Here is a 23,414-nt window from a genome sequence, read left to right on the forward strand (position 1 = left end):
TGTGTGCTGTCAACTTTAAGCTTTTCAAGACTAAGCAGATTATTTCACACGGCATCCAACCTGCCATTAACACGTGTCTGCAAAAAGGTCATAGTGTTAATACTGAAACATTCCAGTGACGTCTGCCTTCCTCCGACATAGACGTTGATAGTAGAGGAATGAACTCATTCTGACCGACCATCACGTTAACCCCTGAGGTCTGGTTGTGTTGTAGCTATCTGACTGACACCTGTATGTGGCTGAGAGCTGAGAGTGGATTGGTAGAAATGTTCCCATGAGACACTTGGACATTAAAACTGAGTTTACATCCCAGGATGTCTTTGATTTCCTTGAAATGTCATGTCACAACAAGCATGTATTGATTTGTGTTACAGGTCACGTTTGAGGAAGAGGCACAAAGCAAAGCACTCGTATGTCACTTCTGTGTGAGTACATACAGTATACATTACAGTCACAGTAAAGTATGTGTATCCACCATCATGCATAATCTCAGAGCGATACACATCTTAGAATAAATATTCTGCACACTTGGTGATGTAGATTGAATTAAAAGAATAACATAGTATATATTTTATTAGCATCACGCTACATTCAGTAAGCTGGAATGAAAAAAATAATGAAATCATTGTCTTAGTCTTTACACTCGTAGACCATCTTAGATTTGTACTCGAGCCACAATCTCAAATTAATTCACTCTGGAGCAGAGCATTTCTTCAAGGAAAAGCTCCTTGTACTGGCTTGATATCATGTCTCCTCTGATCTGACAGCTCAACATGATGCTGCCTCCATCCTGCTTCACTCTAGTGATGGTGTTAGCAAAAGATTGCCAGACACAGTGCTGCAGAATTCTCCACAAACAGATGGATTTTTTTCCATCAGACCAAAGATTGGTTTTCCTTGTGCTCTCGGAGTCCTTTAAATGCCATTTGTCAAACTCCAAGCAGGCTGGCGTCTGTCGTCAGAGTGGTTCCATCTAGGTCCTCCACCATAAAAGCCTGATTGATGAAATGCTGCTGAGCTAGTTTCTGCAGAGGACTTCTTAGGCTTCCAAAGGTCACAGCCGACTCTGTGAGCACACTTCACAACTATCAAGGCTGTAATGTGGCCACTTAAAGCTTTAGAAATGGTTTCATACCTTTACCACCGCTCAGTGCCTCAGTTTTTTCCTGGACGTCTGTACTGTGAATTCTTTGAAATCTTGCGTCCACAAGGCCTGAATGAATCTTGACTTCTACACATATTGCATCATGTTGTATGACGCCATATGCTGGTAGACAACACACAACCGGCTGTATACCTGCCATTTATTATTAAAGTCAGTCAAAACGGCTTTGATCTTCAGATATCAGAAATAGTACACAAAGTCCCTGTACAGACTCACCACATGCAGTGCCCTAACAGTCCTCATCAGATACTTATCTGAACCTGTTGACATTTTTAGTCAGAGCTTTGATGAGCACTGTAATGATGGCATTTGATTACATTAGATAGATACTTTATTCATCTCTATGAGAAATTCACAACTATTAATTAACTATGAAGCAAAGGATCAATCAGTTTAAATTTCATTTTGGCAAACTTGTTTTTTTATACATATACACAGTGAAAATGCGCCAATCAGGCATAACATTATGACCACTTTCCTAATATTGTGTAGGTCTGCCTTGTGCCAAAAACATTGTGACTCATTAATGGACATGGGTCTTCTGAGGGTGTACTTTGGGTCCTATGTGTTGAGGGGAGGGGTCTCTGTGCTCTGTGTATCAGGCTTGTTCCAGTGCATCCCACAGATACTTGATCAGTTTAGGATCTAGGGAATTTGGAGGCCAGATCAACACCTTGTGCTACTTTTTATGTTTTTTTGAGTTGTTCTTAAACCATTTCTGTGTGTGTGTCAGGCTGCATCCTGCTGGGTATGGCTGAGTGTCATTGCTATGGGGTATGGGTGCCTGGTCTTGTCTAGGTGGGAGGTGCATGTCAAAGCAACATCAACATGATTTTTTTATTTTTTTTAATGTCACAAGGTGATTTCTCTACGTTAATTTGAACTCGGCAGGGTTGTTTATCTGGGATGCGATTTGAAGATTGTTATTTTCAAATGCTTTTGATTTTTTTCTTAAATAAAAATCAAAACCATACAATAGAACGACCAAATGAAAATATGTTGCAGAATCAATTTTTGAATTATAGCACAGAAAAAATGGGGCCTTTGTGCAGATTATTAATTTTCTTGCCTGTGTGTGAGCAGAATGAAATTCCAGTTAATGGAGACCTTTTTTTCTTATGTTTTTTTTTTAGATCCCTGTTTATGTGCTTCTGTTACGTTGAAGCTGAAGTTCAAGTGACATTTTCCTGCTTGGGTGTAGAATTTAGAGGGATGTCGACACTATTGCACCACTGCAGGATAACACAGTCAGTGGCTGTGCTTTCTGAGCTCCGAGGACTTTTAATGGTGGAAATGATGCGGAAGGAGTCATGGGAAAGCAGATGGTGGATGCTTAGCCAGAGGGCTGCTGGGAAGCTTATCTATTCTGTATTCTACTGAAATGCAGACTGAGTTTTTATAAGACATTACCAAAAGATTTTACACGTTGTTTGTTGGAATTTCTTTAAATACGAAGGAAGGGACATATTTATCATCAGTAAATGCTGTTAACTGGCTTTAATATCGTCATGTTAAATCCTCAGCAGCTCTGGTGTTGCTGGCCCGCTGCACTGGCAGTAACAAAAAAAAAATAATTTGTTGTCAATGAACTACGAAAAGAAAATTGTGCAACAGCTGCCTGTGCTTTCAGTCCTGCAGAATTGTTGCCACCTACTGTTTGTTTTCAGCAGCACAAAACTAACAAATGCCATTAAAATAGTTGCTTTCAGAATTAACCGTGCGCATTGAATAGATTAAGAAAAGCGATATCTGTTGTAATTGTAATATGCTTGACAGAAAATTCAAGGTTGGATTTTTTTTTCTTGCAGCAGTACAACTACAGTGCATCTGTTTATTAGAAACTGATAAAACTAAGAAAAGTTATATGCTAAGTGCATAAATGATTCATCACAGTGAAAGTGTGCAATGACTCTGAACCAAACCGATGATGTACGCAGGTTTATTGGAATTAGATATTTACAAAGTGAACAGCTGTAACATGACACAGCATATTAACTGGATTATGAGTCTCTTTACCAAGACAGCACCGTGATCATTACTGATGAGTTACAGGTGGGGTGATTCAATGTCTCCGTCATCAAACTGACATTCATGCTCAGTCGTCAAATCCACTTAAGGCAAACCCTAATTATTAGCACATGCTTATTATAAATGTCAAAATTTCAAGTAAGAATCGTGGGAACGCGGTTATCTGTTCAAATCACTAGCTGCAATAATTTATAAAAAGAAAATAAGCAATTCAAAATGCTCAGGAAAAAAAAATATATATATATAAATGTGGTTTCACCTCGAAGGCATTAGCAGAACTGAAACAAAAAGAAAACAAAAGTGATTAAAACTTTTAACGATTTAACGAAATACAAAGGACTGTTAGAAGTAAGATGGACTCTTACCTTCCAGCGGTTACCACACTCATTGCACAGGACAAATGTGGTCATCGGCTCGTCAGCACTGCGAGTCTGCACCTAAAATGCACACACAAACATAAACACACTTGTTAACAAAACACTTATTAAAAAGGCAGTTTGGGCAGCGTCCAAACAACTGAATATAAGTTAAAGTCCTAAATAATTAAGAGAGATGATCTGGCTCAGTGTGGGTCTGTAACACTGTGTGAAACAATTTCTCCTTATTAGTCTACACCGATCAGCCACAACATTAAAATCACAGTGAAGCGAATGAAGTTGATCATCATGTTGCAGTAGCTGTGTTTCCACTACAGTTTTTCCTAATAAAAGTGATATTTCTGAGATTTTCGATAAAGCTGCTCCTACTGAAATTGTTGCTGCTGACCACACGCCTCCAGCCTAGAGCGATTACATTCCCCCCTGATAGCAGCATCCAACCCCGCAAGGAAAGAGCTGCACGTTGTGCCACAAAAGCTTCAGTTACACCACAGGACACCTTCAGAAGGCCCGCGCACATTCTCCGCTGAGCATGAACTGTCTCGGAGGCACGAGGGAGACCTACACAATATTAGATACTGTCATAACATTATGGCTGATCGGTGTATATCCAAATTCAAACTGTTGTCATAGCAACCCCTGTCGGCGTAAGAGACCCCGACTCGCATCCTGCTTCACTCTGTCGTAAATATAGATTTCTCACTAACGCGCGTGCATGCAGTGTAGCTGTGAAAAAGTGTCACTCAGCAGCACTTATCGTCACAAGCCCCATCAGAGCTGAACCTGATTTGCTCGTGAGGGTTTGTCTGCATGTGTTCACCTGGTTGTAGGTGCAGTTCTTCTTTTTGCACTTGCCGCACTGCAGCAGGTCGGTGGTGGTGCCGCCGGTTTTGGCCATTTGGTGCTCCCTGATGGCCTCCTGGGTGAGAACGTTCCTCAGCTGTTTCAGTTCGTCACTGGCCATTTCCTACAAAACAAAACAAACAAAAAAAAAACACGTCAGGAGGGCAGTAAAGTGGATGCACGAAGCCAAATGTGATCAGTTGATCAGTTAGTAAAGGTGACGTCCGTGTACCTCAGCAGACATGCTGGCAATACGGCTCAACTCAATGGATCCCGCGAGCACATTTCTACGAAGCCCGGGGTTCTTGGGGTCCTTCAAGTTGCTGATGCGGCTCCGCACTCTGTTCTTATATTTCATATCAGTGGCCCTTATCTCCTGGTAGATATGTGCGAGGGCACAGTTAAGGGAGAATAAGTCTCACTGTGAAGCATGTCTGATTACAGTCAAATGGAGCGCTTTCCATATGCCCTGTCACATAATGACACACAGCTCAGTCAAACCAGCCGCAGAGGGGGATAATTAGCTGAACTGAAGGATATGATCTTCAATCTCCGCTGCCATGCCGTCGCAGTTAGCTCCAAAATCTTTGTAGTCATCTGTGAAGACCAGAAAAATACAGCCCGTGTAATTCAGCACGTGGATACTTGACTGTCGCTCTGCGTATGTCAAGATACATGACGTGTAATCTCAGCCTCACTGTCTGTGCGCAGGGCTGCCGCCAGCATCTCGATGCACTTGTCTCTAACGGTGTCTCCGGTAGCCAGGTGAGGGGACAGCGGACCCCCGGCAGAGCTGAAGCTGGGGGACATCGGGCTGGTCGGGGTGGTGGGAGTTTTAGGGGCTTCGATTCGGCCCTTTCTGCAGAAAAAACAACACAGAGAAATGTCTGGTTCCTAGAGCGGTATGAAGGAGGAAAGTAACAAAGTACATTTACTCTTCTGCTTAAGTGCCTCCATTTGATGCTACCTCATACTTACACTTTTCCACATTGCATTTATTTATTTGACAGCTTCACCTACTACTGACTCTTAAGATGGAAATATGACACTCATTTAATACTACATATTATTACAGAAAAAATGAGTGGTTTCAAAAATATTTGGCTTCTGGTACAGAAAAAGAAGTGAAATAGTGTAACTGAGTCACATTTCAGTTACCGGCTCCAACAAATACAACTGTTTCCCACTAAACGTCTCGCATGGTTTGATTTCAGTCAATATTCAAATGACCCTCTGTGTCACCACAACTCAAAGATTAGAGGAAAATCTGAACACTGAAAACAGATTTCTGTATCAGAACTTTTTCTTCATTCCTTTGTCAATAATCATCCAACCCTGTCCACAAAATTGTACTTTCATGCAGGTACATGTGGTATTGTAGCATATTAACTTTGCTGTGTTATAATTAACACGACTTCAACCTTTATCCACTATTGTGCATTAACTTGTTAGCAGATACCATTCAACAGGTAAAAAACTTTATTAACGTTGTTGAAAATGAAAAAATTAAAATACAATTATAATGAGAAGTTATTATAATAAACCTGAGTAGAATATTATGAACAGAATCATCTTAAAATACCTTTCCAAGCTGTCAGTGGAGGGCTTCCTCTGTGCCGGTCCAGGCTGAGGAGCCTTTGAGCCATGAGACTCTCTCCTATAATTCAAAGCCAACATCATTCATGCTCTCCACGAAAGAAAGTCCTTTTAAAAAATCAGTAGACTGGAGACGTTGAAGTTAATCAGTACACTCTAAGAAATGATGTGCTGGTTCAAAGTAAAACGTTGCTGAAATAATTTGCATGGACATTTTTAAGTTATTTCAACTTAACTAGTATTGAGTACATGCCACAAGACTTTTCTAGTTAGGCCAACTCAGTTACTTCAGTAAAAGCAACACGATTTGCCTTGTCCTCTACAAGCTTACTTAAAATTAAATTTAATTGTGTTAAATCAATGATAAATAGCGTTCTTTTTTAGTGCAATAACTTATTTATGTCAGTCAGATTCATTTCTGTGTTGTGCAAACAGAATACACCTCTATGTTGAAAAATATCCATTGAAAATTCATGTATTACTGAGTCGTATTATTAACTTTATTTATTTTCATTTAGACCAATGAAGTTATCAAGTCATTATAATGTACACACAAAACAAGCGCATTTTTTTTTTTTGGGCTACACTTACCAATCCCATGAACCATTTTTTACAGTGTTTTCTTCTTGTTTCTTTTACCTTTCACCTGTTAGCTTCTTAGCTGGCGGTGAGCTGCTCCTCTTCGAATCGCTGGATTCTCGCCTAAGAGGGAAGACACTACGTGAATACGGATTCAATCGTGATGTTTTCTTTTTTGTGTGACTGAGACTGAAGGCTACCTGTCAGGTTTGCCGTCAGTCGAATGGCGTTTCACAGGGTGCCCAGGCTTCGAGTCACAGGAATCCTTCCTGCAGCAAAAAAAAAAAAAGAGACATTTGTACCACAAACTTTTTTTTTCTTTTCTTTTTTTTTTTTGCAAAAAAGCTACAACGCTGCTGCACAGTGGAACGTTTAACTCGGCTCCTGCACACCTGTGTTTTTCTTTTCTGACCTCCAAACTGGGCTTTTTGGGAAGAGGTGGTTTAGAGTCGGGGGAGTCTTTCCTGGCAAGAGGAAACATTTGTGTGTGTGATTTTGAACTCCAGCCGTGAACAGTAACAACGATCTGTTTAAAGAAGCTCAAGTTGAACCCAGAAACCGTCAAACGGAGCGCAACACCCGCAGCAAGGTAGCTGCATGCTCGCGGCTTGCCAACCTTTCTCTCTTGTCCTCATCGGGGTGCTTTTTTGACACTTTGCCATCCACCGAGTCTTTCCTGTAAGAAGAAAATAACCTTGGCACCGAAAGAAAACCAACAAAACGTCTGCTGTTTCAAATAAAACGAAGGAGAAACTGAGATTACAGTCTGAGGTCACTGATCCCTCCAGTGACGGCAGGAAGCTCATTTTTCACGGACAAATGAGAGACACAATAATTTCCCAGGTGCCAGACCTTTCTTTCTTCACATGATCTGCCGTCTTTTTCTGCGGGGGTGGCTTCGAGTCCGTTGATGACTTCCTGTTGCAGCAAACAACACAAGGATTCAATGCAGAGACATGTTTGTTTGTTTTGTTTTTCTTTCACCCAAATGATTCCCACAGGCGCTTCCAGGTAGTGATGGCATGCAGCCTGCGATGAGAACCCATCTGATCCAGACCTGTCTTTCTCCTTTTTCCCATCCAGCGAGGGGCGCTTCGCGGCAGAGGGAAGGGGAGGAGGGGGGTGGAGGTGAAGAGGGAGTGGAGGAAGTGGAGCATTGGGGTCAGGTGGCTCTTTTCTAAATGAAGAGACACCCGTGAGCTCAGCTGAGTCACTTCACAGAGAGAGTGAGTAATAGCGGCAAACATCAGTGCGATGCAGCACGAGTGGGCATGCAGATTCTGACCTGGGCGGAGGAGGATGGAGATGAAAAGGAAGGGGAGCAATCGGAGCGTTCGGATCCGATGGGAGCTTCCTGGCATGAAAACAGGAATTCGTTTGTCAGCAAATCTACTAAAATTCACACTCAACCACCATTCAGCGAACGAAGTCAAGCGCGTCTGACCTCTCTTTCTTTACTTCCACCGACGGCCGCTTAGGCGGTGGAGATGCGGGCGGAGGAGCGTGAGGAGGTTTGGAGTCTTTACTGTCCTTCCTGAACACATGGCGACACTAGAGATCAGTGCACTGAGCGCTCTTGTGTAGTAGCATGCTGCTCACGCACACAGAGACACACCTCATCACAGCATGCACCATGCACAGGTGTTATCCTGACACACCACGTGTCCCGTGTTCACACTGCAGGCACAAATGAGTAACTCGGACACCGTCACGTCATGCAGCCAAGTCTCGGCGTCCCGTGCTCTTCAGCTCAGACCGTGCTGGGAGTCCTGACCTGTCTTTCTTCACGTCCGGAGCGGGACGTTTGGTTGGCAGTGGAGGCCGGGAAGGTCGAGGAGAGGGGCACCGGGTAGGATATAGAATGCTGCTGTCCAGCACTCCTCTCCTGAAATAAATAGTTCAATCTGAAGCTCTGCTGGATCATGTGTAACCATCGTTTTTTTTTTGTTTTTTTTTTTGAGCCACTACCTTCTCACCTTTCAAACAGCGGTTTGTGAACATCTGCGGGTTTCTCCCGCTGCGGTGCGGAGATTGGCCTCTCAGGTCTGCCTTCTTCTCGGTGTTTGTCTTTCTTCGCGTCTTCTGTGCTCCTGTGCTTCTTGAGCTCTTCCGGGTGTTTCTCTCTTTTCAGCTCTTCTGCGTGTTTAATTCTTTTAGGTTCCTCCAGCAGTTTTTCTTTCTTCTGCGGCTCTGGCTTGTTCCTCTCGCTCTGCAGGTCTTGCGCGTGCTTCTGCGGCTTGTTATCGAGCTCCACTTTGGGAATTTCTGCAGGTGCTTGTTTCTCTTTCCTGACTTCTTGCTGTTTCACATTTTGGAGGTCCCCCCGCTGCTTCTCATCCCGGAGGTCGTCGGCGTGTCTCCTTTTGTGTTCCTCGTTCCGTTTTTCTTTCCTGCTTTTATCAGGGTGTTTTTTTTCGGGATCGGAGTCGTGTTTTGGTTTGGCATCCAGCGTCCTGTGACTAACAGAAAACACGGGAGTCATTTTATTTTTACCTCTCTTCAAGATCCACCCGCGCACCTATTTTCCTGTTCCTTTGTTTTGCAGCCCTACTCAGACACATCAGGACCAGGAAAGTTAACAGACGAACAGCAGCAAGTAGTTAAAAGGATAATTCAGAGCTTTAGGTGAAAAATGTGTCGTGCATTTCTCACATTTCCCCAATTACCTTCAGAATCACCCGACCGCAGCCTCGATCACGTATCACCGAGGCAAATTTCAGACGTCCTAATGTGAATGTGAGAAGTCTTGCTAGAGCTTATTTAACCTGCCTGAACTTCTGCAGCTAATGGCAACATTGGATATGTCACAAGGAAAACTCTAACACTGACTAAGGCGTCTTTTATTTTTGCAAATATGTCAGCCATCTCCTGGAATTTTCCACATGTATTACACCTAAGAGAGCACCAGTCCACCTACAGCTGCCGGAAAGTAAAGTGTCGTTTTTCATTACGTAATTCTACTTAAAAGACAAAAAGCTGAGGAACTGTAGAGGCTTTAAAGTCGTCATGGCAAGCAGACTGAGTTACTGTCTAATTGTAGCCTTCAGGAAGTGAACTATATTGTTCTTTTAATATTTTAAGGGCTTCTTACCATAGAGTTGTTTTTTTTTTTCAATTCACTGGATGTTCTGGAGCTGAATTATTTTTTAAGGAAACTATTAATATGCATGAAATACTGAAGGTCAGCGTAATGTCACGCAACACTCTGCTGGACGGTCTGACAGTGTGCTGGCATTGACCAGAAGTGTATTTCCTAATGAATGGGCTCTCTATTAAAGGTCATGTTAACTGCACCTGTGTCCGATTAACAGCTGCAAAACTACTGACCTGCTCTGTGAGGGCGAGCTGCTCGGAGACGCCGCCGTTTTGCTGGAGTCCAAACCGTTCCTCGTTTCAGACGGCTTCTCGGAGTGAGAATGGCCAGAGTCTGTGTGTGTGTGTGTGTGTGTGTGTGTGTGTGTGTATGAGAGAAAATCATATTAGAAAACCACTCAATCTGCTAATGAATCCTGCACAAACAACAACCATTTCACTACATCAGTGTCATGTCACGATGCCAGTACCCAGAAGTCTTTTCCAGTCTTTAATGAGGACCTTCGCCAAGGCGATGACTTCTTCGTCTGTGCAGTGCTTCCTGATACCGTTCACAGACATGCCGATTCTTGTTTCCTGACACAAAGGCGCGCACAAACACACACACACACACAAAAAAAAAAGGTACAACGTGAGCTTCGAAGTTTTATGCTATTTGAGCTTCTGGGTTAGCAACAGTACACAAAAGCAGCACACCTGGAGAAGTTTCAGTGTCATACTGAAACCTTTCAGTTCCTTCAGCAGGTCCATGGCGCCTTCCTACACACACACACACACACACACACACACACACACAAAACAGAGGCAAACAATATCAGTGTTCGTTTTCACCCACTGTTGTTAAAACTTTACATTTATAAATGTGTAATAACTGTAAAATATGCACGTGGCGACATGCAGATGTGTACGTGTCAACAAGGAAAAGCAGCAGCAGCAGCAGCAGGCTACTTTCACTTCATTTCTGTATTCATCAGCATTTTAGGCAAATGATGGCACAAATTCGAAACACCAACGACGACACAATGAGCTGTTTATTCTGATCACAACCGAGAAGTTACTACAGGACAGTCGTTTGCAGCCCTCCAACTGTGCAGGAGCGCCGTGGAACTGTGCCGTTTGCAGATTCGGTCACAACACACGCACGACCTTACCCGCAGGCCGCGTTGTTTACTTTCTGCAGCACACTTCGAAACCTCAGCTACAGTTAAATGTTACAACATGCAAACGATCTGCAAAGAAAAAGAAAATTGCCTATCTACGAACCCGCAAAGCTCGACCGTCAAACTGATTCACACCACGGAGATTGAATGTCCTGCGAGGGAAATACTGTATGCAAACTCGGAGCACGAACACCTGTTGACCATTTGTTACAGTACAGCCAGGGCCGTGTCACACGTGTGCACGCTATTCAAACACACGGAGACGAAAGACAACAAGCTCGTTTTGGGCGCACAAAACGAGGGAAATCGTTTCGTTTTTCGAAAGAGCCATTCACGGGCCTTCTGCGCAGCACGCGGCGGCAGGACAACGCGCCACCTGTGGGTGTCAAAATATAGTCTCACCGTGTTATTTCTAGACACCATCTTGTCCAGCTTTTTTGCAATCCGGATGAGATCTTCCTCTCGAGTCATCGCTGCATTTAGTCGACCGCGAGCCGTTCAGTGGCGTCGGCTAGGTATTTCTTTAAATCCACTCAGAAATAGAAAAGTTTGGATCCGCTGCAGGTCGGACTTTACGCACGGAGCACTCCATTCAGCCCAGAGGCGTGTCCTTCTGCAGGGCCCAGCTGACCAGCGCGACATATGACAACAACTAAATATAGACGTTGTAGTAGGCGCGCGGTCCACTGAATTAACACAACTTCAAGGTGATTCGTGTAAAATTCACTTTCTTGAACTTCAACTTGATACTTCTCCTTTTTTAAAGCAGGAAATCGGTGACGTCGGGGACTTTTATCTCATGACTTTCGCGTCTTTTTTTTTAGTTCTGTCTATATTTTGGCTGCGTTACATCACCAGTCGACTTGTGTTTTAAGATTGTGCCGTGAAACCAGGCCACTGTCTAATGATTAATCTTAACAAATTGAGGAGAGGACGCAGCGTGTACTCCCGCTATTTGCACACCAGCACCGACAGCTGCCGCTGTGTCAAAGAGCAGGATGACACGGAACCACCGTCCAGCTGTGTTTGTTATTTCGCACAGATACATCAGACATCTGAGACGAGGAGCTGGGAATAAACCAGAGCCGAATTTTCCTTTCAGACACAGAATAAAGTTAATTTGTTAAAAAAAAAAAAAGTTCATTGTTTGTGTACACGCGCTTGCCACCAGAGGGTGCTGTGAAGCAAGCGACTTCTCCAATGACTAACCCAGTCCAGTGCAGGCCTCAACACTCGCTTTCCAACATTGTTTTCTAATTCTTTTGACAGATTTTTTAATTTATTTTTTCATTTTTTAAATTTATTTCATGTGTATCTTATCGTATAGTGTTGGAGCACAGGGACACAACGTGGTTTATTATCCTAATATTAACCTCAAATCATATTTAAAATGAGCTTGTAATTGCAGCATTACATCTGTGATCACCATACCCACTTTTATGTATAACTAGTCTACCGTTGTATATTTTAGTAGTGCGCTCAGCCGTTGCGAGAACTTTCATTCTGCGTACACTTGCTGTTTACCTGAACGGCAATTAAGTCTGTCTGCGTCTATGTCTGTCTGTATGTATACACAGTGAATTAGGGGTCAGTTAAACAATCAACCCACACACGAAAAAGAAGCTTGAGCAACTTTCTACAGTGTCCTTTGTAAAAAAAAAAATGTGGCTTGTGTCTCATCTCTAACCACTTCTTGGAAGCAATCACTTACAGAGTGTTTTTAGAGGAAATGTCTTCCAGAGGGAGACACGCTCCCAGAATTTAAAGGCATGCAGGTTTACTCCCACCGTCCACTGGGAACTGAGCCCCGATACAGTTCACTTCCCGGAGGCGTCCCTGCTGCTTCTCAACTTCTCGACTGTTGTGGGAAGCTACACAAGTGGGAGACACACAAGCATCGGCAGCTTGATTTTAAACTGGGGTTGGATCCCTACAGTTTCTGTGGAAACAGATTATGTAGGTAGCAACGCTATCATACTTCATTATGCATGGATCAGCCCCAACATTAAAACCACTAACAGGAGAAACAATCACCATCTTGTGACAGTTCAGAGTTCTGCTGGGAAACGTTTCGTCTTGGCATTTGTGTGGATGTTACTTAGACAAGAAAAACAACACAAGATGTTGACCCGGCCTCCAAATTCACTAGATCCCAAACTAAACACATATCCGTGGGATGCACTGGAGCAAGTCAGATCCAACAAGGCCCCTCCCCTTGTCATAATGTTATGTCTGATGCCTTGTGTCTATCATTACAGAGCAGTATTGATTGGAAAAGTTAAATGGCTCCTCTGAAAGTAAAGCATTATCCCCCAGAATATGTAGCAGAGTCCATGAATCTGAAAAACTGTCAAACTCCTGTCTGCAGCTCGGGGATTTGAAGATAACTGTGTTTATGACGGCAGGTGAAAGTACAGGCTAAGAGCTTGTCTTGAGCAAAGCTCATTATCTCTTTACACCGCTCTTACACAACAGGCTGAGTGCACAACTCAGCCTCTGCCTCAAGACAGCAGCGTGTCTGGCAGGTAGGGAAAGCCAGCCAAGTGGAGAAGTGGGACAGCTCTCTGTGAGGTAACAGAGGAAGCGAGCCAAGAGGAAGAACCAGCGATCAAGATCAACCCACAACATCCTCGGACTCCGTGTACTAGACCGGCTGGCTTGGGGTTACTGAAGGGAGAGGCAGAGGATGAGAAGATGAAAAAAAAAAAGCTACAGCCCCACCGTGACCTCTGACCTCTTTCCCAGGCGCTCAGATTAAATCAACTGATCTTATTCATTCTCTGTAAATATACTCTGTGGTCCGCCAGCCGCGTTCCCAAATATTAAAGCAGGCGCAAAATATAAAGAGTTAGTTTTTTCTCTGTTCACATTGGAGCAACTGCATGAGCGTGGTACATTCAGTGGATTTGCTCCTCTGTTGAATCAAAAAAAAAGAAAAAAGAGATGTCAGATTAATTCCCGCTCAGGATTGTAAATGTGTCGGAATTCACATGGACCCATTTTCAGGATTCTGTAAACAAAAAAAAATTGAAGACGCAAATCTGCCACTGCACATGTGTTTTCAATCTCCCACGACTTGTTGACTCAGAAATACTTCTGATCTTGTTTTATGTTGCATCAAATCTGGTGAATTCATTCATTCATTATCTGTAACTCTGTCCTCTAGAGGGTTGAGGTGGGGCTTTGTGCCTGTTCCAGCTGTCGCTGAGTAAGATACACCCTGGAATACCCCACAGAGAGACAAACATCCATTCACACTCACATCCGCACCTTCGGCCAAATCGCCAATTAACCTTGCAAGCATATCTTTGGACTGTGGGAGGAAGCTGGAGCATCCGGAGAAAACCCACGCAGACACATGGCGACTTCAGGGTTCAGGCCCAGAACCCGGTCAGTGCTGACCACGAAAATTGGAGCTGATCATTTTTTTTTACAGTATCACATCATTTTATTTACTTTTTTTTTTTTTTTTTAAATCACTAAGAAGTAAAAAAATTCTGATGCCTCTCTGACCTGACTGGGACAAGCCGACATGTCTCAAATTGCGTCCAAGCGTGTCCAGTCCATAGAGCCCTCTGTTGTTACTGACTGAATCTTTTCAGGTGGATGTTTCAAGATATACCTTTGGATTTAGAGCTTAAAATTGAAGCTGCAGCCAGCAGCTGGTAGGGCTAGCTCAGTGCAGAACCTAAACACAAGCTCCAGCCGTGACTGTAGCTCAGCCCTGTGTGAAGTTAGCTATCGACTGGGAACAGAAACTGAAACCAAACCGCCGCACCATATCTTTACAGTTTAATATCTGTTATAAAAACTCTATAATTTGCTCATGTAACAAGCGTCTGAGGTCCAACAGGCATATGTCGTAACATTCAGACATATGTTTCTCTGTTTTCAGTTTCAGCTGGCCGCCTCCTGGAGCTTTGTATTTCACAAACTGTATATGAAAGGAAGTGTATAAGCTTAACATCCCAAAATGTCCATCTGCTATTTTGCTTTGTGGTAAATAATGGTAAATATTTCTTCCATCACAGCAGACAAATGTGCACAAATGTATGTACATGTGTGGACTAACCCTCGACACAGCTTCAATGTGACTTTTATAAAAAAGTTCCTGTTGTTCTTTTAAGTATATCCCTCTCACTCCAGATTCCTCATAGGCTTTACATTGTTACATAAGTGCATCTCGGTGCATTCCCATACACTGAACTAAAGTACCCTAAGCTTTGGCTGCTGGGTTCGAGAGTCTATGATTAGCCGCTCGGGTCTGACCGCATCAAGCCCTATCTTGTCTTTGTTTGCGAGTGTGGTGGTGGAAAGTTAAAGGAGTGTTGTGCTGGTCAAGCAGACAGAAGAAAGTGGCTCCTTACTGTACCTCCCTCATGTCCAAACAGACATAGATTTAGCGCATATCCGACACGGAACATCCACCAGTCTACTCTCCTCTCCGCGCACCTCACCCAGCCTCTGGTGTCTGTGCCAGTGACAGACCAGAGACGCCAGCCCCCGGCAATTATGGCAATTTTTGGATGACATCAGACCAGAAAATGAATGATTTCATTTAGCTGTCAATTTTTTTTTTTTTTTTTTTTTTCTGGATCTGGTGTAGGATGCGGAACCTATAATAGAGCACGTCAAAACAGAGTGGGAGAACTGTTTAGACGTTCACATCTGCAGTTGGCTGGAAGGTGGCGTCCCAGCCTGGTGGGGTGGGTTCGTCTGTTAATAATGACCACTGTTCGGTGTCGGTGTTCGCAAAAAAGAAGGCTGGAGCTCCCTGAGAGGCTGGACCACCCAAAGACTTTAAGAACATCCTTGTACCTTCAGCTGTGTCTAAGTTTTAATTTACTGCCACACACACGCACACACACACACACACACACCAAACCTGCCATATCCAACACTGTTTTGGTGGTGCCACAGTTTTAGGCTACCTTTAACCAAAATAACTGGTGGTGCCACCGTTAGATGCTATCCAACCAAAATAACTAAATGACTAACTGGGCTAAATCTGAATTATGCACTGAGCAGGAGAAGAAGTTTAACCCCACATAAAGTCTTTCTTCCAGACTGTAGATTATGAAGCAATGAGACAGAGGGATTGATTCACTCTGTAGCTGCACAGAGAATACCCAAAAGATGCCTTTAAAGGCAGAAAAGGCTGGCAAGGGATATATAAAATATGTCCTATAACTTATCCAGACCCGTCAATTACACGCTGGCTCACAGGACAGACACTGAGTCATTTGTATAGTGTGTCTGCAAAAAGATCCTGTGGTTCTTCCCAAGGCTACGATTTGATCTCTTTTCGTTTGTGCCTGAGCTTCAGCTTTATGCTGACAAACAAATGCATAATGCCCTTGGCTTGTGACAGAAAGGAGATGAAAAGAATCCCTCAAAATAAAGAAACAAATCAGTCTGTCATGATTGGAAGAGGAAGAATCATGCAATTTCATGCTTCAACGCCACTGAGCCAAATAACTCCACAGTGGTTATAAACTGTAAGCGGGATTCAATAAAACAGCACTCCTTGGTATATAAGCTAGCTGTTTACAAACATCACATTTCATGGATCAAACTGTGCCGTCTGGCAAAGCAGAGTTCCAATGCTAACAGAGCAAATTGTGTTAGTGTGCAAATCTCCTCTTAGTCTTGTTTCCTTTTTGATTAATCCAATTAGCGCGCTGTAGTTCAAAACCTGCAGCGTCTACTAGCTCCTGGCTTGGCAGCTTTTTGCGGTTACTTCTGTTGGAAATGCAGATGATCTGTTGTGACTTAAGGGAAGCAGGAAGTCAAATTTAACTGTGCTGCACAAACACACCTAAATACACAGTCATGTGCAGCCTGCTTCAGGTTAAGGGATTTAGGGATCCACTGGAAAACTGTTGAGTCTGCGAGAGCTCTGAAATATCAATCACCAATGTGACTCACATGTTAAGAACAATGGGAGGACATAAATCAAATGGAAACCAGATCTTAAAGAAAGAAGAGTGTCAGTACTTCCTCAAACACACAAAGGCAACTTCAGTTTACACAAATATAACTTCTGAAACAGACCTCCACGAGCTGAACCATGCAACTAAAAACAAACTTGGGGAGAATTCACATGACTATAACCCTTCCTTGGACCTCTCATGTCAGACTTGACAGGCGTCATTTAGCAGACCCGTGAGACCTCGTCGTACTTCCTCACCGGCTTTATCAAATGCAAAGAGCGTCACAGTTTTTAAGGTCAATTCAAAGCAGAACTCCACCACTTTCACACATTATTTAAACAGACTGCAGTGAGTGAAGTTAAGCCTGTAACAACTGAACAATGTCAAAAGGAGCTTCCTCAAATCTGAGTGAATAAAACCGATGATGTATTACAACCGTGGGCATTTTTAACAGAAAAACGACACTATAAACTGAGGGGGGGGCTATAAAATGAGAGTATCTCACATAAATAGAATCTATCATTCAGAGAATTGTAGGTTCCAGTATTTGTTGAGCATCAACCGCTATGCTTATGCTTACCCTGGGCTGCAGCCACGGCTCTCGGGCCACCTGTTGCTACCACTGCTTTGTGAGAAGTTAGCGCTTCTTCACTGATGGTCTGAAAGATTGCACAGTGGTAAATGGAATTAGTGTGCGGGCAAATAAAACAACAAGCGTGTGTTGATTCAACTTCTTGTCACGACAGCTGCAGCCAGAACAGTCACAGCGTGTCGTCTCCACTCTGATCATTTACTCTGTATTTTTCCTCTCAGTTGGATCCACGTAGGAGGTAATAAAACAGTTAAATCAGGCACAAAACTAAACTAAACATCCAAATGAAAGAAAGTTGGGTTATGATAAGAAAAAAAAATAGCTTGGCTATCTAAACATCTTTCAGCTGTGCTTGTTTCAAGTTTGTGGGGAATTTATTGCTACCACATGAGACTTCAGCGACCCAGAGGAAAGAAAATCCTGTCCAAGAGCGCCACTGAGGAAAAAAATAAAATAAAAAAAAATCTCCTTATGGCCTTGGAGGTTACCCCAAGGTTAACAAAAGCAGACTTGTTAAAGCGTGGGTGAAGTCATGAGCAAGAGGTCTCCAGTGATGATGTCAGGACATGTACTAATGCCTGTCCATGTGTGTGTGTGTGTGTGTGTGTGTGTGTGTGTGTGTTTCTGCACATTTTGGGGGAGGTGGAAGAGGCTGATGTGTATATTTGTTTCTGTTTTGGCTCAATGATGGCACACAAACATATTCTGTCTTCTATGTGGGGACTGGGAGGTCAAAGAGTCTCAGAGCAGAGGGTGCATCTTTGACCAGGACAAGGTGCCTTAACCCTTTATAGGGCACTCATTGAAATACTTGGAAACTCTAAATTTCAACCATTGAGTGTTATTGTAGGCCAGAGGAAAACTTTTTTACTTTTGTGAAATTTTTCAAATGTTTTAATTTTCATGGAGAAAAATCAAGATGAATGGACTGTATGTGGTTAACAAATGTAAAACCTATTTAGGCCATTAGAACATAAGAGCAACATTAGGACACTTATTCTTGGTGCCTAATAAAGCTGTTATGCTCAGTGTTCAAGCAGAGATGGACCTTTTAGACCACATTTGACCTGAGAATGTTTCCTTGATCTTCTCTGATTGGCTGAATGAAAACCACATGCTTCTTGACCTCGCTGAGAGGCACAGGGGCACAAGTTAAAATGTGTGCCAAAGTGACCATATGCGGTTCCTTGCCCCATAAAGGGTTAATTCATCTGCTCAGACTCTCTGAGGACAGGTCATATGGAAACAATGTGTGCTTTACATTTTAATTTCTGCTCCTAATCCTGAAGATCTGAAACGGTGGAAATAAAACAGATGAAGGAAAACAAAAAGATTTTGAAGATGAGGGAAAGCGATGTTATCCAATCAAATTAGAGAGTGGAAATCAGGTTATTCAGTTACATCACTTTGACTGCATGCCAAAGGTTACAGTTGGCTGCTCTTCAGAAGGATAGTGTCTTAACTTCAACATAAGTTAGGTGGTGTTGATGTCCTTGTTTTTTTTTGTTGTTGTTGTTTTGTTTTTTTCTTGTGAAAACAAATAATTAATGTTTATACAATGTAAATAACATGGGGCCTAAAACGGAGCCTTGGGGCACACCACAGTAGCCAATAATAGATTCTATTAGTAAAGTAATTTAGGCATCAACATCATAACCATGAATTCTTTTGATTAAATGTAAGCCATTATCGAAAATATTTCAAAATATTGTATTTCATGAGAGTGTGCAGGATAAACAGGCTGACTAAGTGCATGGCCACAAAGAAATGGAGTATCATGTGGCCTGTGGTCTTATGTCCAAACATCTAAATCTTTAATTTTATCCTCTAAAGTAGAGGTCTGTATCCTAAGCAGGCTGACAGAAGCGAATGAAGCAGGTTGTTCCAAATCCATTTGATCTGGTTGTACACGTCCAGACCGTCAAGATAAAACCAGTGGAAAAAGTAGTGTCCAAGGCACATAATGAACTGACCAAAGTCAACATGGTGCGCTGGATAGCTTCAATATAAAATTCTTTTATTAGCAGGAAAACACTGTGTGAGCTGGGTATTCGAAATAACAGGCAATGATAAGTTACTGAGCCTATCGCATAAAGGAAAATAACTTTCTTTTCCAAGTATTTTTCTTGGGGTTGCACTGTCTGCCATGGCTTTCAACAATAAACCTTAAACCGTTTGGTAGACAGACAAAATGATTTCATGAGAAAGGGAACTCCTCAGTTTTATATGTCTCTATAAAAAGCTGAGTGACAGCAGATGAATCATAATTATCAGCAAAACAGCTGGAACACACAATGGTAATTACATGCTCATAATTTACTACCTCTGACTGTTTAACAAGTGTGGTTTAATGCTTGGAAATGCATTTGAGTAATAAAATGGAAAATCCATTGTGATCGTGTTTGGGACCAGAAAGGTTTTATATTGGGATCTGTTGTTGTATGCCACGAGGAGCTATACTTTCCACGGCTAAACTCTTGATCTGATTTGGTTTCATTATCATATTTGTTTTTAAAAATCATTTCAAGTGAATTACTGAGACCTGGTGTCAATTCTTCCTCTGATGATCCCCGCCAGGCACGAAAGTCATGACATGTGATAAACATGGTGGTATTTTTATGCTTCAATTAAAAATACACTGTTAAATTCGCACAGAGAAGAACAAATACCACGCTACACCGAATTCTTGAACTACATTCTGCTGACATGTTAAATCTGATACTGGAGAAAAAGAAAAGAACTGAAAAGTTTTGCTGAGGCTGGCGTGATAGTTTTGACAGTTTCCTGATAGTTGATGTTGATACATGTCACGGATGAATATGGTTTGAAGCAAAGAGCATGTGTTTTACAAATGAAATGCACACTGCCTAAACAAATCACTGATTTATGTGTTTTGATGAGACGTCTTTTTCCGTATGATCTGAGTTTCATACAGAGGACAAATGTAGTTTGATAGAAATGTTGGTTTTGAGTCGGGAAACTGCCATTCTCAAACCTTCTCCAGTGACCTTGGAGCGACATCAAGACGTGGAGCATTTAATGATTTCGCTGAGATTAATATCAACACAAAGCCATGGAATTATTATAAACAGATCGAGCCGATGTGCTCGGTGGACTGGTAGCCAATAACCCCAGTCCCTCGCAGCGGGAGGCAGATTGTGGGGGTTGAGGAAGCCAGACAGCGGTTGCGGGGCGGCATGGATGAGGAGTTACTCTGGGACATGTGGAAAACTTGAAACGTGGAACCAAGACGTTCTCTGGGACCTGAGTAAACAAACCCACATCAGATTGGACCCAGGTCCTCACGCATGAGTCATCTGCCTCTTGGAAACCCCACATGTTGGTGTTCAGCGATCTCCTCTGGACTAGTGTTGATGAAGGGCACGACCAAGGCCTTCTCTCAACATTTCACTTCCTGTTTGGTTCCAGGAATTCAGGAAGGGGGACACCGGTGCAAAAGCTGCCTGCTTAATGAGTTCCACATGACGTCCACCTGGCAGGAAGGTTATAGTGAGAGCACTCGTGAAGCGTGCCTCTGATCGTGTTTCAGGAGAAATTTCGGAAAGGAAACATTACATCACTTATGAGTAAAACAATGTCACCACCAGATCCATTTAGAGCCTCCAATGTGGCCCCTTTAAGCGCTGTTTATTATTTCACATGAACTTTACATGATGACAGTTGACAGTCCAGTGTTATGAAACTGAAGATGTCAAGTACAGTCTAAGTACATTATCGTTAGCCTAATAGCATAATCATCAATGACATATTTGGACGTATTTGGAAAACAAGAAAAATCCTTTTTTCAGCGAGTACATAGGTATTTTTTGTTATTGATGTTGTAACTGTAAGTCAAAAAACGACTATTAGCCTAACCATACGACAAATTCAGTCAATTACAGTTCCACAACAGTGAGGCAAAATAAAACACAGGAGTCTATGGATAAAAGACATTTGAATTGTCACCTTTGTCCTTCTGTGATTTGAAAGTAAAGATTGGCCTCGTAACAATTAAAACTCGATGTCCGAACAGGAATAAAGGACAAGATCCTTTTTAGAAACGGTATTACTAGCCGGCCTCTTCTGGGAATATGACCAAAAGAAAAAGAAAAAAAGATTAACAGTTTATTTGAGAACAGATTTTTAATCCTCATCCCAGGGGACTGCAAAACACAAAACATATTCAGTTTACAGACACAGCTGTGGCAGATTTACCACTTCATATCCTCATTGTTTGAAAAATCCATCGTTTCAAATTGACTAAAACAGCGGATCAGTTTAAAGTCTTTATTAGTTTGTAAAACTTCCGTGCTTTTTGCAGACAAATGTTTATCCGTGGGAAGAATCTGAAGTCGCTGTTTTGTCTGGTTAGAAAATGCTTCTTATGAGGAGTCGCTTACTTTTTCAAGCCTGTGTATGTTGTATACGTGTCAATTAACATAGATCATCCACGGTTGTAACTTGAGATTTGACCACATTTAGTCAAATGTTTACGTGCTGTACATGCTGGCAATTCCTTACTGATAAATGTCAATTTAAACCTTAATTTGTGTCTGAATCAGTGTGTCACACGGCTGTAGTGCTGAATTCATTCACTTGTCTGTGTATGAATTCTTTTATCTTATTTACGTCGACTGTGGCCTTTTGTTAAATTTGCGCTTTCACCTTTTCATCCCTTTTTAATTCCTACCGACAAAACGGTTTCATGAATAGCTGCAGACGCGCGTGCTCACGTGTCTGTCGCTGCTCGCGAGCGTGCTTGTGTGTTTAAATCTTAAAACCAAACACCATTTGCCGAATGTTCAATGAGAGCGGACACTGTAATTTTAGCAAATAACCGGTTTATTGATTGAACAGTGGTGATGATAAACTGAGCTGACAGTTCCACCTCAGACATTGTAGTGTTTGGATGGGGTACAGAGTGGAGGATCGGGGCTGGGCACTGCCCCCCTCAGTGGGTAAACTCCACACACTGCAGCCATTCAGTTGGCTCGGCTCTCTGGATAAAGTTAGGATTGTTTGTCAGCGAGCTGTAATGCCAGGAATGCTCAGCGCTGGCTCTCCCTGTGTGCGAGTGTCTCTCGCACTTTTGCGTCTCCAGCAGCAGCTAGCATCTGCGGTGACACCCTACACTCCCTGAAGTGAAATAACAGATTCCGTTTCTCTTTCCTGCGGGCTATCTTGGTACCTCGACGCACACACACACACACACACACACACACACAACTTCAAATTACACCGTCCCAACCTTCACTTCCCACCTCCCACCTCCCCCCGTGGAGACTGTCCGGTTTGCACTGGCATTTTCTAGCGTGTTCCATCTGGACATAATGACATCACTTTCTAAATGAACACAGACACACACTTGACAAACACACACACACACACCGCTCTGATGATTCACAGCTTTGGTCAAACCATTGTCCATCTGCAGCCGAACCCTGCTGAGCTCTCCTCAGTCTTTGCTTTCTGGGGCAGGGTGATTGTTTTTTAACCTTGAAACCTTCATCACGCGTATACGTGAGAAGGCTTCCATGCATCAACGCCAAAAAATGTAACACTTACTCACTCATTTGCCATTTCATTAGGTACACTAGTGAAAATGAATGCATTCAGCTGCAGCAGTCCTGCACTAAATCCTCCTTCACGAGAGTTCTAACATTCAGTGTAAGCAGTTAAAATGGGGTTCTCAAAATAAAATAATAGAAACATATATCAGTACAACACAACACCGTTAAAAAGTGCTACAAACTACAGCTTGAATCAGTAGCTTTCTTGATTGTTTGAAGCCTCTATGAAGCTGAGATTTAGCAGGACTATTATATGTATTAGAATGCATTCAGTTGTACCTAATGAACTGGCAAGTGAGATTTCAGATCCTGCTACTATCATGATCAACTTTGCATGTTCTACTTTAGTTGAATTCTCTGTTTTCATGTTTGAAAGTTGGAGAAACGAGGTTCGTACCTGCTAGTATCGGCTCATCGTTTAAAGCCCTGACAGACATCGCTGTAACCACGACGGCGTCAAAGTGCACCCAGGGTGTCG

General features: G+C 42.6%; 1 protein-coding gene across 1 annotated transcript; it reads right to left on the bottom strand.

Annotated features, from left to right (window-relative positions):
• Nucleotides 1-3,088: 3,088 nt before the first annotated feature.
• Nucleotides 3,089-11,491, bottom strand: tcea3 (transcription elongation factor A (SII), 3). Its single transcript, XM_047599667.1, has 21 exons — nt 11,244-11,491; nt 10,378-10,440; nt 10,152-10,257; nt 9,916-10,015; nt 8,565-9,047; nt 8,363-8,473; nt 8,033-8,122; nt 7,874-7,942; nt 7,646-7,765; nt 7,441-7,506; nt 7,205-7,264; nt 6,981-7,052; nt 6,789-6,857; nt 6,649-6,711; nt 5,996-6,070; nt 5,112-5,272; nt 4,954-5,010; nt 4,646-4,800; nt 4,391-4,537; nt 3,559-3,630; nt 3,089-3,471 (listed from the first exon to the last, which is right to left on the bottom strand). The coding sequence occupies exons 1-21, from the start codon at nt 11,310-11,312 to the stop codon at nt 3,463-3,465; spliced, it is 2,217 nt and encodes a 738-aa protein (XP_047455623.1). The 5' UTR covers nt 11,313-11,491; the 3' UTR covers nt 3,089-3,462.
• Between the last annotated feature and the right edge of the window lie 11,923 nt (nt 11,492-23,414).

This window comes from Mugil cephalus, chromosome 11 (assembly GCF_022458985.1).
Source record: "Mugil cephalus isolate CIBA_MC_2020 chromosome 11, CIBA_Mcephalus_1.1, whole genome shotgun sequence".
NCBI classification, from domain to species: Eukaryota; Metazoa; Chordata; class Actinopteri; order Mugiliformes; family Mugilidae; genus Mugil; species Mugil cephalus.

What these genes read in the sequence shown, in the direction of transcription:
- tcea3 (XM_047599667.1), bottom strand. Translation starts at nt 11,312, where the DNA reads ATGACTCGAGAGGAAGATCTCATCCGGATTGCAAAAAAGCTGGACAAG. An exon ending in TGGTGTCTAGAAATAACACG is followed by an intron (nt 10,441 to 11,243) that starts GTGAGACTATAT and finishes GTGTGTGTGTAG; the next exon opens with GAAGGCGCCATGGACCTGCT. An exon ending in ACTGACGGCAAACCTGACAG is followed by an intron (nt 6,712 to 6,788) that starts GTAGCCTTCAGT and finishes CTTCCCTCTTAG; the next exon opens with GCGAGAATCCAGCGATTCGA.